This window comes from Cupressus sempervirens, chromosome 8 (genome assembly GCF_028749045.1).
Source record: "Cupressus sempervirens isolate cs-2001-9-10 chromosome 8, ASM2874904v1, whole genome shotgun sequence".
Taxonomy (NCBI): domain Eukaryota; kingdom Viridiplantae; phylum Streptophyta; class Pinopsida; order Cupressales; family Cupressaceae; genus Cupressus; species Cupressus sempervirens.
The window spans coordinates 427,587,968-427,604,765 of record NC_143125.1 but is presented as its reverse complement, the minus strand read 5'-3'; the positions used below and the strand labels follow the sequence as shown (position 1 = coordinate 427,604,765).

Genomic DNA, 16,798 nt, shown 5'->3' with positions numbered 1-16,798 from the left:
CTCAAAACCTGACAAAATTTTAAAATCATAGAACCAAACCTACACCATCTTGTAGTGCTCTGAATTAGCTTTCCAACGCCTATAAGAACTCTAAAATCCGATATTCTGAGAGAAAGTTATGACCGTTTTACTAAGACAGTCTTTTTACCATTTTCAGTACGATTTTTCATTTTTAATTTTTTCAGTGACGAAAATTCTGACGGGATTAAATTTGACGGCCATCATGAGTTGAAACCAAAAAGACTCTTTCATTTCTTCTGAACATGGCCAAACTAGGGCATAATATATATCAAATTTTATGGAAATGTCGACCCGGATCCAATGGTGAGGTCTGTTTTTACCCAGGAGGTCATTTCTGCAAGCTACCCCCCAAAACCCTCATTTAAATGAAACATCCGAAAAAATCTTTTTGTCCAACAATTTCTCATGCCCAAATATTTTAACATCTCATCATAACAGCAAACCCAAAACCCTCAGATCTGCAATAAGTCATTCATATATCTTGCCCTTTCTTTTATCCTCTCATGCATTCCCATGGATTCAATCTAGGGTTACAATAATAAAACCATAGCTCTGATACCACTTGTAAGGAAACTTGGCAACAAAGAATATAACCGTTTCCACATAACCCATAATAGATCTAAAATAAACACGAAATTAAAATCCACATGCAAGATAATAGAAAACATACCCACAAAATTGTGACACAAGATATACCCTGGGAAACCCTCATTGAGGGAAAAAACCCAGCCTCCAAAAGCATCCATCATCATGTATTATTCAGCAAAAAATACCATTGCCATACAACCATGGAAGCCTTCATGGCCATAGCCACAACCGAGCAAACTATGTGAACAAGCATGAATCCACACATCCCATGCCATGCTTTCAACCTTCACAAATGCTCCCTTGGCTAACCTGTCAAGCCTTGTCCCGCTCGACTCTTGCCTTTTGTCTTTTCCTTGTCACTCTCTCTCTCTCTATACAACAACTACCCTTGTGGCTGCTTATATAGTAGCAAGTCCCACAAAACCACTAAGTGGTATTACATAAACCATGTGCTAAAACCATGTGCTACCTAACCCACTGACCCCACATTTAATATTAGGCATTTAATTCTTTTCCCCAATATTAAATAATTACATGAAATATTATCACAATGTTACAATACAACTCATCAAGAATATTCCATGAGAATCTTTACATATTGCACGTCCATCTAGGTACAACATTACATAATAAAATAAAATAATAAAATAACAATATTATGCAATGTGTGCAACACCCATTATCTCAACACTTTTCTCCTCTAATTACATGATCCATTGGCCTCTTCGTTTTTTGATAATTACTAGTAAAATCTAGTCATTCTTCTATATTATGCATTTGAAGATTATTGGTAACGTAATCTCTCTCTACCTCTTGCTGTCACTTTTTATGATTAAAGACACCGCTAAATTAAATGTTGGAATCAGTATATGTTGAATATATATATATATATATATATATATATATATATATATATATATATATATATATATATATATATATATATATATATATATATATATATATATATATATATCAAAGCTTATTTATACATAAACCACTTACATGTCTTGAAACATCCTCCAAGCTATATACTTTACTCATCCAAGGGTTTAACTCTAGCAAATTCAACAAGTTTAGGTATCTTCAAATATTGTAATTCTTATAAGCTTTGCATAAACAAGATATAAGAACAAAAAAATTAACACATGATACTTTTAGTTTAGGTATCTTCAAATATTGTAGTTTTTATAAGCTTTGCATAAACAAGATATAAGAATAAAAATGTTAACACATGATTTTTTTTTGTTAGTTCAAAAGGTCAAACTTATACTTGAAATTAAACCTCAAAATTTTATACACCAATCTAATTTTGGTATAATCATCATATTAATAATACTAATTATAATAAATATATAGAATTTTAGAATGATGGGAAATTGATTCTACACATCATAGTCATTAATCCTATCATCACTTCCAAAACTACATAACCTAATTCTCCCTACACAGTTCCAAAATATTCTATTATAATACTCATTCCAACTAATTTAACCAAAAACTAAATAAACTATCCACATTATTTAATATATTATCCTTCATAATTTGATGCAAAGACAATCTGTTTGTTTGGAATACTCATGCATGTTATTGACATGGGCAAGTTATAGTGAGAGATTCAGGCGTGCACTCAAAAGGCTAAGATTCTGGAAGTTATGCTTTGTAATGGCGGGCACTAGTGGAAAACCAGAAAGCAAGTATTGCAAACCTCCTCCCTATGCCTTGGAGCTGAAGCAATAGGCAAAAAATAGGCATACGCTCTTTGGTCTTTGCTTCCATTGGAGGAGAAGCAAAGTTGAATGGAGGCGGAGGGAACAGTAGGAAGGAAATCCGAAAGACAAAAGGGAGGCTTAGAATACGCATGTTATGATGCTTACGTTAGATGGTGGAGAGAGGAAGAGGAAGAGGAAGATTTAATTCTGGAAAATCGGGTGAAAGACGTGTCGCCATGGCAAGGCTGAACGAGGACGGAACCAGCTTTATACGTGTCGTTCGGGGGTTGGGAGGAGGACAGGATTGTGGGTCCCTTGGCAGTAAATGACCCACAAAGAGAAAAAGTATCAGCAGGGGCTTTTTCCCCCCCTCTCTCTCTCTTACACTCAATCATTCATTCCGCTGGTTAGGTGTCGGAAGTTTCGTCTTGGAAAGGAAGAAAGGAAATTAGTAAATATAGTAATACCATGTCCATTTTTGACATCTGCGCTTTAACACGGGCGCCTCGGGGCTTTTGTGTCAACGGACTTCAAATGTCATTTCAATCCGCATGATGTTCTCTTTTGCTGCTGCAGTGGTGGAGTGCTGACATTACTAGTGCGGGACAACTCCAATCATGGCACAATTGTGTGGCAATTGACAGAGATCGGGATCGTGTCCGTTTAATTGCAGATCCGAATCGGGGAGGGACTTGCATGTCGGGTATTCGAACCCGTATGCTGCGGGAGGACTGTCGCTTCTAAATTTGTGGCTGAGAGTAAGCAATTCTGACCGAGTCGGGCTTATTAGGGTGTTCGGACGGTTTGTGATTATAATTGTACTAATGGGCAATTCGAGCTTCCTCTCAGCTACTCTTATTAGTAACAATTGGCATTCTATAAATGTGTGTTTGCACTCAATTGCAATTGGCTCCCGTGCGCCCTCGTTTTCACATGCTGGAGAATTGCGAAAAATTGATTTTTTTCTTGCATTGCTTTTCTTTGCTTTCGTACTGATTGTGTTTTGGGAGGTCGAAGTTTGAATGTTTACCTATCGTCTCCTTTTCAACCCCTGTTTTCTTGCCCGAAGTTCACAAAACGAGACATTTTAAAGTACTTAATTACAAATTTTGGTGTTACGTATACAGAATTTGTGAAGTCTCATTGTAGTCATCTCTTTTTCTTTTTGTTGCCGAATTGATCTGATTGAATTATGATAAAATTGCAGCTAATTTTGAGCTTCATTTAGAACTCTTCCGGTGGCAAGGGTTTTGTATTTGGATAAGTTTTTGATATTTAATGTTAAAAATTAATTTATGCCAAAATTGAATTGCTTTAAATTTTAGATCTTTGACATAAATTGGTACTTTTCAGTCTTCACAATTTCTGCCGTTTAGCTGCTGGTTCTCGCTTGCTAAATTCTGGGGTTCGTTATCCGCTATTTGCGTGTGACAAATTATGGATGGGGTTGCTGCATTGGTTGGTTTTTGAATCTGGATAATGCTGTGGGTGTACCTTATAGCGTTCTGGACTCCTGACGACTAATTCTTGGTTAGCTTTGGCTCATGACATTTTTAAAGACTTTGGAGTTTATATATCTAATTCAAAAACTAAAATAAAATTTGCAACTGCCAAACTCATGATAACTGCATGGTAATTCAGGTAATTCAGAGAATTTAAAAAAAGGGCCAAAAATATTCAATCTTTTAAAAATCGGCCAACCGCCATTTTCATAAGGAAATTTCTTGCCCTACTTCCTTTAACGCACTCTTTCATAAACTAAATTCCTTGTTTATTTTATGTTGTTATTTATTTGTTTGTTCTATTTTTTGTAGTTGATTGTTTGACATTCAAATCCGTTAGTTAAAGTTATTAATTTGATTCACTTCTATTTAACATTCTGTAAAATTATGCCAAGCTGGAACGGATAGAGGCTAATGCTGCTATTTTGGATGAATTTTTTGTGATAGCATCTTAAATTTGAAATCCCACGACAAGTGTAATATTGAATTGATTGTGCAGATTTTTGCTTTCTTCATTAGCATATATAAATGGTTGTAAAAAATTAAACCATAACATTTGCCGATGTTATAGGACACATGGGTAGAGCTATGACTTGTGGGGAAACCTTTGGATCATGATGGATGCCTACACACTTATGCATACAATTATCATCTTCTGTGTAAATGACCGAAACCTTAAGCTGGGTGACATATGGCTGATTATCTTTTGCACAGAATCCATGAAGTAACTGTGTGGTAACTCAACAACTTATAAACAATGCAGACTCAAAATTTTCAATGTCTTCCATTTAGACAACAAATACTCTTATGAAGGTATACAAACTTGTGTTGTCAGGTGATGGGGCAATATCAGAATTTTATGCCTACATAATATGGATGGTCTAGTTGCTTTATTGTCCTAGTCCCTGATTGCAATGTTAAATACATTATTCCACTGGATATGACGTGATACTTCTCATCTATGCCACCATAATTAATGACTTCCAATCTAAACGAGAGTGTGAACTCAGGGGCCTTGAAATCATATAATACTTTGTCATGACATCTTTGGAATAATAATATTTTTACTGAAAACATAACTAAGAAATTTAAAGAGTTTTATGACTTGGTCACATTGTAAGTATAGGGTCCTTTCGAGGAGCTACTGCTCCAAATTGTATGGCTCATGTGATCCTATGGAATGCAGCTGTTCTGGCAAATGGAAATGAAATGAGAATCTTTTCCACAAAAATCAGAGGTATCACATTTAATGAAAGAATTTTTTTTTAACTTGTATTTACTCAACTAGATGTACAACCCTACACATGCGGAGATATGATTTTGTTGATTAGTCTATATTTATTAGCATTTCTTCACGTTATGCTTCTGTTAATTTTATTGCCAGAATCTGAAGAGCAAGCTGTAAAGCTGAAAATTAACTGCTGAGAAAATTTGAATCCAACTCCTTGTCTTATGCTCATCTGTATAGGATCATTAGCATCAAGAATCAATTTGTTGTATGAGTTTTATTGGGAGATGGAATAGTTTGAGATGATAACATCCAGAAGATACAAGGAGAGAACTAGAATTGATAGTTTTTAATAAATAACTAAAAAATATGTGAATTCATCCACTCAGAATGTAGACTGAAAATTTAATTGTTTTCTATTTAAAATGTTGTCCATGAAATAAGTGTTTTGAATTCGATGTTGTTGGCAGATAAATTGAAACATTTCTTTGCTGGATTTAGTACTGCCTTTGTGGCAGCATGATGTTTTTAATTATGAGTGCATTCTGTGTTCTAGTGGCAGATTTCAGTTGGTAGAGATCTTGTTATATACTGTATGCACAAACTCTAGGAAGCATAATTTGTTTACATACCATGTTCATAGATGGTTGTTCATTGCAGTATACCTGTATGCATGAAATGAATGCTTCACAATTACCTAATATATGATTAAAATTTATATGTCACAGTTGGATTACACGAGGACCTTGTTTTACTTACTGGTGATATGATAAGCGTGATATAATGGAGCATTCTTTGGACCACTCAAGCCTATTTGATGGTAAAATTTTATCCATTCCTCTGTTGCCACAAATAAATCACTGTTTTATGACTGACAAAATCTTGATCATGTCATGATTGTAGCTTGTGGACCGAACTCTTCTGTTGCAATTCCCTCGCCAAAGGATGGAACTAACAAGGGTTATCAATCAAAGCTGGATGGCTTTTGTGGGTCAACTGATGCAAGTTTCTTTTCAAGTTCATTGCCTGTGATGTTTCATGAAAAATGTAATGTCTAAGGTTCCATCTCATTGCACAAAGTTTATTTGCATCTTAGCAATTAAGATGCCAGATCATTTAATTTCTTAATACTCCCTGTTCTCTGATTTTGGCAGTGAACCTTATAGATGAAGATAACAATGGCCAATCTGTTAATACAACAGCCTCTCACTATAATCAAAGAGAGAGAGCTCCGGAATCTTCTCAGGACATGGAGTCTGAGGCTATAGGAAATCTTCCTGATGATGAAGAAGAGCTTTTGGCAGGAATTATAGACGGTTTGGATCTGAGAGGGTTCCCCAGCCAGGTTGAAGAACTAGAGGACTATGATCTATTTAGTAGTGGAGGTGGTATGGAATTGGATTTTGACTCTCAAGAAAGTTTGAACGGAAGCATAAACAATTCAAATACCATAAATAACCTTGTAGAAAATGGAGCTGTTTCATTTGGAATTTCAAATGGCATTGGAACTGTTGCCGGAGAGCATCCTTATGGTGAGCATCCTTCTCGAACATTATTTGTGCGGAATATCAATAGCAATGTTGAGGACTCCGAACTCCGTCAGTTATTTGAGGTACTTATATGCATGCCACTTATTTCATTTTTCATGGATTCTCATTAAATATATCCAAGAAAGTTGCTGAAAATCTTTTTCCTTTGCAAAATGCATTCTTTATTTATTTTATTCAGCAACTGATAAGCTGCTTCATTTACTGAATAGTAATGATGAACTCCTCCTGTTCTGACATTCTTTGTAGCCTTTAAACCAAATGATTTGTAATTTTTATGTTGAGCCACGTATGATGGAAAAATGATTTCATAACATTTTTTATAGCTTTCTCTGGTGTATGTTGAATCATTTAGTCTGCACCTTTATATTTAGTTTAATGAAATCCTGAAGCTGTTGTGATAAGTGGTTGACTGTTTGAATTAATTAAAAAGTTTAATAAAATATGTTTAATGAATTGGGTCTTGTGCTTATGTAAATATCAATGAGGATTCTCAGAATGGTTTGTTTGGGTAATATGGAGTTCCATCTGGATCTTTTTAGGAACAAGAGCTCTGGTCGAGCTTGAGTCCCTCCCTTTTGAAGGGCGGGGAATTATTAGAGGGGGTAATATGAGGACTTATAAATGTGATAGATTGCACTATAGGAGAGGGCAATTTCTGAAATGTTGAGTGTTGTATTTGATATCACATTGTATCACACAAATTGAAAATAACATGTTTTGACAAGGGTCTATACAAGGAACTTCTATATTTTGGAACTAGGAACTATTGATGTAATCAATGCAAAATAAATGCACATGGCATGAGCTAGTTGCTATGCATATCAAGAAATTGTTGCATATATAGAAGTAATGAAAGATTTAAAAAAAACCTTCATGAAATAGAAAAATTATTATCAATGTAAGGTTTGTGTATTATTTTATTAAAAAACTTATTTATAATAATTTTTATTTTGAAAATAAGAATTAAGAATTTAAGGAAATAATGAAAGAAGCACAAATAAATAAACTAGAAACGAATAAGTTTATTATAAATGACTTCAGAATTTTCAATATGAATTTTACTAATTACAAAGATTAAATTATGATATTTTTTAGTTAAGATAAAAAATGATAATGCATATTCTTATTTTCTGTATATTATAATATCATTTTTATTGAAACTGTTAAAATTATAAAAAGAAAACACATAAATAGCTGTTAGAAAATTAAATAATGATGAGAATAAAATCAATTATTTTTAAAACTTAATTAAAATATCCTTAATCAAAACTGAAAATATGTAAACAAAAAATTAAACTAAGGTTTAAACGATTTGGCCTAAACTCCACCATATAAGCCATAAATAAAATAGAATAGAAAAATAAAGTTCTGTGCGTTTTAATGGACAGTTCTGACAAGCCTAAGATACTGCCGTGCCACGTTGCAAGTTGATAATTGTTCAAGACATGATGCAGTTATCGCTTATTTATTTATTTTTTGATTCCCAAAAATACATTTTTCCGCCCAGGAAATTACTCATGGGCCAACGAGAAATTACAGTTTTAAATGTTGAAAATCAATTTAAAAATACTCTGTTAGAAACCTTACCTTGGAGCAAGTTTTTAATACCAGAAAAATTAATTCGGGGCGGGGGGGGGGGGGAACGATAACAATAGTTCCCTGCCTTATATAAAGGCAGGGACTAATAATATCACCTAGTCCAAAAATCAGAGACGAGTATAAGTCACAAAACTCATGTGACTAGGTTTTTGGCAAATCAAGACCACTCATAAAAACAAAGAGAAATATAATGATATTAAAACCCTATTATAATATATTCCAAAAAAGAAAACATGCACAATACTCCCTTATATGTGTTACCTCTTCCAAGTCGATGTGCGCTTATAAAGTGGTAAGTCAATCTTTTAAAACCATTTAAAAACCCTCCCCATACCTTGTCGTACATGGCATGAGGGAAAAGGATAGGCGTTGGGCATGCCTCAAAGCCACCACATAAAACGTGCACTCCATGTTGCCATCAATGCCTTAGACAGGCCCCTCCACCATTCACATGAACCTAGGATTAAGGTGGGGGGCATTGAATATGGGGAAACGATGCTTGGAAAGAAGTGCATGGAATGAAGGAAGAGTTAGGCACGTGGGTAGGGGTAAGTGGTGTGGGAAGATTTTTGGGAATTTGGGAGCTGCAAGTCGCGTAAACACTACACCGACTCCTGCAACTTTGCCAAGCATATAATAAATGCACCATTAATGCTAAGCTTTTTTTTTAAAGTTTTGGATTGACAAAAATGTTTAAAACCCCAGGAAAATTGAAAAGAACCAATTGAAAAACAGAAATTAGTGCCAAATAATTAATTTAAAAATAAAGTCTTTTCAAACTTTAGAATACAAATTGTAAAAATTGCGCAAATTAATAGTGGGGGGTCAAATGAATACATTAGTTCCCTGCCTATATATAGGCAGGGACTAACAAAGATCTTTCTCATAATGTGTTCATTATGAAAAAACCAGGTATTTAATGAATTGTAAAGAAATATTAGAAAACTACTATGTTATTACCCTAGTAATATAAAACAGATGCACATTTTAATAGCATATGGATGGTGTGTATAATCAGGAAATTTGCTTGATACTTTAACTCATTTAATGAATAAATTAAAATGAACTACTGCAAGTAATGGAAGAGGTCTCTGATAGTTTTTTCATAAATGCTGATATATAGACATGTCCATGCTTGTGCAATGGCTAAACACATTATAAGAGATATATTAAGCTGACTAAGAGTGTACAAAGGAATATTTTTTTGGGTGTTTTGACTTTGGAACACTTTGAAGTCAAAGAACTCGTGAAGCTAGCCTGAAGAGATGGTTTTTTGTTATCTTATCATATGCAATGTGCAATGAGAATCCATTAGCAGGAAGGAAAACATTGAATGGAAAATCAGCGTGACTTACACTGGCTGATAGGAATAAATCTAAGTTGGTGATTCGGGTGCGGATGCTGATGTGGGTGCAAACACTGGGTGTGTGAATGCACCATTTTTTTTTTTTGCGACTTTTGGATGTGTTTATCTATCTATCTACATATACATATATGCAAAGAAATGTTAGCAATAAACTATATATATATATATATATATATATATATATGCAAAGAAATGTTAGCAATAGACAATTTCTTTTTATATTATGATACTTCACAGTTCTATCCAGTTGTCTAGAACAGCTTAAGTAGAAGGCATATTGTACTCAACCTGGCAGTTGTTTACATAGGTCCTGTCTACACATAAACAGATGCCAAGTTGAGTGATAACATCGCAAACTCGAGTAACTAAGCAGCTGCTTACATTAGGCTGGTCTGCAGAGAAACAGTTTCTAGATTGAGTAATCAAAATTGAAAAGTTTCAACAACTTAGATCATCAGACTCTACGTTGTAAAAGTTTTTTTACTTGTAAGATTGACAAATTGCATAATAGAAATGGTCCAGCCAAAAGCAATGGAGCTGAAAGCCATGGTTCACGCATTGTGAAGGCAATACAAGAATGATGTGCAATTAAGGATGTTGCAAAATCCTGCCTCGTGGAGTGCGATTCGTGCATACAATTGCAAAAGGTGAACTTCAATTTTCTGGAAACTTTTTGCTTTTTTTTTGGTTTTCCAGAGTGTGATCTTACCTAGAAGAACTTAAGTAAACAACATATTTTAATTATCTAGAACAACTTAAATAGAAGACATATTGTACTCATTCTGGCAGTTGTTTACATCAGCCTTGTCTACATATAAACAGTTGCCAAGTTGAACAAGAAAATTGACAAGCTCCAGAAACTAAGCAGCTGGTTAACATCAGGCTACTCTCAATAAAAGCAGTTGCTAGATAGAGTAATCATAGCTGACAAGTTCCAACAGATTAGGTCGTCAGACTCTACATTGAGTAATACTATTAAGTTGTTTTCTTATCAAACAAAGTGTCAGTTTTGACGCTAGGCCCGTGGATGCTTGTGGAAGCTCATGGGTGAACTATGCATCCACAGAGCATCCACATCTGGATCAGAACAAATTACGCTTCCAAATCCAGGTCAGGATGCTGTGAATTAGGAACAAAACATGAGCACCTGAGATTAACAGGAGATTTAAACAAGCTGCTCTATGGGGCTATAAATCAATCATAGCAACCCCATGTGCCACTATCTAAAATCACACTCTTTATTTACAAGGTTGAAAGTATAATGTGAATAAAATATTTTTTAGAAAGCAACATATTTATATTATAGATACCATATTCACACTTAGGAAACACTCAAGAAGTATATATGCATTTACATCTAGTACATTGGAAAGTTCATTGATACCAGTGGGGCTTTATTCATTTAATTGAAATTTGGTTTGCCTAAGGCTCTAGAAACATTATCACTAAACCTTTAGACCCAGAAACCTACAAAATAACTTTGTTTGCCCAAATAGACATCACATGCAAATTTCATTCATGCTCTGTGAAACACAGGTTAACTTGAGACTAGTAACTGGCAAAGTACTTCTCAGTCAAATCATAATTCACAGCATCAAATTCTCTCATATCCTCACTATTGTGGGGAAGGTCTCAACAGGAGCAATATAGAAATAGCCGGGAATGTTAGAAATTTAAAATTTAAAAGGTGTGGATTAGCAGTGAAGTAAATTTCATATAAATAATGATGTAGTACAGCACACTGTACGCTAAAATGCCATTTCATTGCTCCCAACATACTGAATATGCAACATATTTGAATAATTGAACTTCTCAAGTTCTATGAACTAACTCTGAAGTGATTCTTGGTCTTGAAATATGACTTAAAGAAAGCTGTGAATAATGAAGGAAGAGGTGAAAATCCACCTATAGAGCTGGAAAGTAAGAAAATAGGATGCTTTTCTTCCCTTAGCTAGCTCCAGCTAGCTGTTGCAAACTGGAAAGTAAGAAAATAGGATGCTTTTCTTCCCTTAGCTAGCTCCAGCTAGCTGTTGCAAACTGTGGATCCAATACTTTTTTGCTGCGCTCAAGTTTCATTGAAAACCTGAAATCTTGTGTATTGGAAAGGTGCAAGATGAAAGAATTACTAGAAAATGCTCCTTTTGTTCTGATCAAAAGCTACATGGAAAGCTTGAGGGACATATGCCAACCTATTTTCACATAGCTCTATATTTACTAAGAAATATCACTCTCTTCATAACATAGAGTGTCTTTTCTATCAGATGTAAAGTTCTTTTGAGCATACTATGTTAAATCTCAAGCATTCAAATCATTGTGTTGTGAGATAAATTCTCATCACTCAAGTTCCACCCTTGATTTTATCAAATTTTAATTCTAATTTTCCTTTTAGGTATATGCATCCATGACAAGATTTAAGGAAATTTCATGATGCAATACACACATGCAGAGCATATTACTCCAAAGAAGGGTTATGCATTGAAACTTTAAAGATTGCATGCAGGGAGGAATTGCTAGGATCTTCATGAATGCTCCTACTTGTGACCACTATAAAATACTTGTGTAATTGTTATAAGGAAACTGTCCATTCTAACAATAATTTAGAAAGTGTACCTATGTAATATAATACAATAAACAAGGATTTAAATCTACAGTTTCCTTTCACATTGCATTTATAGATCTGGAATAATCCTTAATAAAAGTCCAAAGCTCATTGGCAGTGATACAAAAGGGATGAGGATAGAAAGTGCAAAATCTTTCAAGTTGAGATTTCTCAAGCTCGAGTTGAATACAATATATACACCATATGCCCAAAAGCTGTCAATTGTACATTGCAGTGCCTTCAGCGATCAAAGGAAACATTTGCACCATACATAATACAGAATTTCTGTAAGCAAGATTGGTTGTTTTAAGCAACTTTAGGATCGCCATTCTGTATAAGGAAGTAGGATGTTCCATTCCACTATTTAATAAAATCCTAAGATGTTGAGTTAGTAGAACACATCATGCCAATCATATCACTTAGGTTCCAGACTGTGGACCTGTATCTCTAAACTTTAATTTTTATAAGGGGCATAATTGTTCTTTAATAGCAATATTTTTTAACACACATGCAATGATAAATAATTAATACTACAGGTTTCTTTATGTAAGGTTCCCAAACAAATTACAACATTTCTAAAAAATGCAAAATAGAGCCTTAACTTCTTTTTGGCAAATAGGATAGTTGAATGCATCTTTTCTTGGTGCGAATATGCTTGAGAATCAGATATTTGTGTGCTGTAGTACTAAATGTCAGTAGAATTCCATTTATATATTCATAACTGGGAAATTTAAAGCATAGTATTATTTATTTGTTTGCCCTTTCATCGATAATTTGATAACAATGATGAACTAAGCCAAAGAGAAGGATAGAGAACTTTTTCACTGAGGAATGGTGTTTAAGGTGTGTGCCAGTGTAAATTTCTTGGGAGATATAGAGGAATATCAACTTTTCCTTTTGTTCTTACTGAACAGCTCAGTAAAATTCCAACTGCATATCACAATGCTTTCCAGTGTGAAGTTATACACAAATATCTTTGATAATCTCGTTTCACATTTATGAATGTTCAGGAAGAGAGGATGTATGTATCGGTATAAGTTTGGAAATTTATGAGTGTGAAATTTGCTCTTTCAAAGGAGCTCAAATGATGTAGCAGAGAATTAAATTAAAACCACATGCCAGATAATGGTCAATCAACTCAGGTAAAATGCACATATTTAAGGGAAATCTCAGGCCATCTTTTAGACTGAATGATACAACAAGCAGGATTCGGTATGCTTTTATCCTGAAAAAAAAATGCTGGACATAAAAGTAATCATCTCATCATGCATGAAAGGGAGAAAGGTTGCGCTTTTGACAAACTACCCACTTTAAAGCCAATCAAGTATGAAATAGTGCAGAAAGAGGAACATGGCGGCAGTTTGGGTTGCACCCCCTCCAAATTTCAGCAAAATGAAAAAAATCAATTATATAATTAAAAAACAAGACCACTGGCACATAATTAGCTTCCTCTTCAATAAGTAACACCTACTCCTCTCCAACATTGTGCTAATCTGAATTAAATAAACATATTCTTATTTCAAGCTTAATAATATGGAGTTGCACAGCTTCTATTACCTTTTTTACAGTTACTGTAAAATAAGTGCTCCTACAAAATGAATAAACCAAGAAGGCAAGAATAATAAAACCTAAATCTAAGAAAAAACTACAAGTGCAAGAAATGAGATTCCTACCAGTAAATCTCTCAAACCAAAAAAGTTCTTAAATATGTTTCGACATGAAAAATGTAGAACTGCACAGTTCGCAACCCATATATCACACGTCTCTCACCTAACCTTCACATTTACAAATATGTGAACGCACATAAAAGTCAGATTAAAGAGTGAGCACATTGTACTTGTTAATATCTATAGATCATTTTCTGCAAATGTACTAATATTGCCAATGTAATTGTTATCTTCCAAATGCAGATTTGAGGACTCATAAATATGAGAGGAGGAAACATGTCTCTATAGTTAATCATCATTAGTTAAAATAATTAATAATATAATTAACCATATATATATATATAAGAATATTTATCTAATGATGATTTACCATCAATAATGAATCTCATGATTGAATCAATCTGTTTGTAGTAATCTGATTGTAACTACATACTTATCACTCCCTCTTAGTTAGGGAGGGTTGATATAGAACACATTATGCTCTTGAGTATATGAAGGGACATCATCTCAGTATGATATTCTTAGAATGGCATATTGAAGGATATCAACATAAATCCATCAACACACACACACACACACATATATTAACATATATTACATATGGAATTGGCTTCAATTCACTATGAGGCTAAATTTCTCAACACTCCCTCTTTAGCAAAGAGTGAATTTGAAGCAATTTCTATAATTTTAATATAAGTTTAAACACCACCTTAAGTGTGGTCTATAATAGTAACTATATCATGTTGTTCGAAAAAATCCAACTCAAAGAATCATGGCAAGTTGGTTATCATGGTGTCCAGCAAAATTTGGCCCAAAGAACCATGATAAATTGGTTATCACAGTGTCCGGCAAAATCCGACCCAAAGAACCATGATAAGTATAACACTTGCTCCTAGATATCCTAGCACATTTAGGCACTACAAATCAATATAGTGTATCTAGGAGATAGGTCAAGCTATTGATAAGGTCGTCACCTTACAATAGTAACCTCATACACATGAAAGATCGTCACCTTTCATTTCATATCATATTTGAAATAGTAACCACCATGAACCAAGTCAAAGGGTGTTACAAGAGCTTTCACCTCAATTCTCTCTCACAAAGAAGAATGCATTACAAGGAATTTCTCTTCGAACTTTTCCCTTATAGAGAAGAGGTCTCACTTCAAATTTCTCCCTATGAACAATGATCTTGGGAAGTCAGGTCCTCTAGTTACTCCCTTAGAGCTCTCTTTACCTAAGGATGTTTGTTGAACTCCCACTAAATCTGATATCAATCTTCCTTCTTTCAGGTGATAAGTCATTGTTTCCTCATGATGTACATAGGAGTAGGCCCGTCAAAATCATCCAGTCACACACATGTATATCTAGACTCCCTTTGAGTATCAATGTTTTAATCTCCCGTGTTGCTTTTGAAGAAGTGTCATACACCCTCTTAATATAGAAGGATACTCATAATCTGAGTTATCACGGATATTCACTTTATCCAGTTTGATCATAAGATTGAGTCTGCACAATATTTGGTAAATTACCAACCTTTTTCTGCAAGAACATCCCTAGACACAAAGGAAAAGATCAAAGCAAATAGCTTTTTATATTATGTATAAAAATACAAATAAGAGAGAAACTACAAAGCTTAGATAAATGTAAAAGATGAGAATACTTATATGCACATGAGGGTCCATGAATATTTGAGAATGTAACATCTTCTTTCTAAAGATGGTTCAAGTGGGAATGAAGCATTGGTTATTATTCCCCCCACAATGTAAAATTTCCACTTATTCATATTGTTTTAACCACTCAACTTTATGCATATGTCGCTCACGTAATCCCAAACATGGAAGATATTTTGCTTCACAAGGTATAATTTCACATATAATTAAAAATGATAGGTTTGAACTTTGACTCCCCATATTACATAGAGCAGCGATTTGACATACATTCCTATTCAAACAACAATACCTATCCACCATAGCATGAATCTTTTGTTCTCGTACTTGAGCATAAAAAATAAGATTTGGTGATTCTCTTTTCATCTGATAAAAGAGTAGAAAGATTTTTCCTGGTCAAATGGAGGATTCTTCTTTAGTTTGAAGAATGTAATTATGTATTGCTTTGCCACCATTGCATGTAAAGTATTGGCTGGTGAGTAGGATGAAGCAAATGCTGAAGTGAATGCAATTGTTCATCCATCATTGCCATTCTTATCAATATCTCTCTATACAGAAATTGTCCAATTAGAAGCACAGATGTTGAATTTGACAAATAACATCATTTCTGAGTAGTTACTGGTTAAATACAGTGAATATGCTATTAATATTATTGTATCACTTGTAGCGATAAGAAGATGATGCTATATCAGATATAGTTGATGAATTCGTTCAACTAATTATTTTGCTTTCATCAATTGGTTTGCAATATCTGATATGACAAATTGATTTTCGCAAATGTATGTATGCATATGACTTGAAGCAATATGTTGATATTTTCTGCTGACATGTGTCAGATGTTCCTTGCTGGTAACTATTTATTTGGGAGGCTTATATGCCTGTCTCTTTGAATGTAAAGAAATACATATACTTCCATCGACTCGATTAGTAGGTCGAGTCAAATATTGATTAACATATTTTTCTGCATTTTTTTCGGTGTTTCGTGTTTGTACAGAGATGCTTTCGTTACATATATCTTCCTTATAATCACTGCCAATACCTGCTATGTTTATTGCTGATGGCACATTAGTACTTTGACTTGGCAGATCATATCTCCTTAATTCATTGTATGTCATTGTATTCCAGACCGTAGTTCATGTCTCCGGTGGGTCCCTCCTTTCCCACGTGGCACACAAACCTACTTAGAAGGAGTTTCTAGTTTGAAACTTTGTTTCTTCCCTTATTTCTTGTATGTTGTTACTGATCTAATACATCAATAATATGTGTCTGAACTTATACTTTGTATGGATAAAATCCT

At 34.1% G+C, this 16,798-nt stretch overlaps 1 protein-coding gene across 2 annotated transcripts in view; it reads left to right on the top strand.

The window, feature by feature from the left end:
• The first annotated feature begins 2,219 nt into the window (after positions 1–2,219).
• LOC149543057 (protein MEI2-like 2) overlaps positions 2,220–16,798 on the top strand; it is a 34,554-nt gene continuing 19,975 nt past the window's right edge. The window contains exons 1-4 of one of the 2 annotated variants that reach the window (XM_089797983.1): positions 2,220–3,079; positions 5,780–5,871; positions 5,955–6,098; positions 6,206–6,663. In XM_089797983.1, the coding sequence (XP_089654109.1) occupies positions 5,835–5,871; positions 5,955–6,098; positions 6,206–6,663 (639 nt within the window). In that variant the 5' untranslated portion in view covers positions 2,220–3,079; positions 5,780–5,834. Of the gene's footprint in view, positions 3,080–3,674; positions 3,852–5,779; positions 5,872–5,954; positions 6,099–6,205; positions 6,664–16,798 lie in introns of those variants that run through there. The other variant, XM_089797984.1, reaches the window with a different exon arrangement.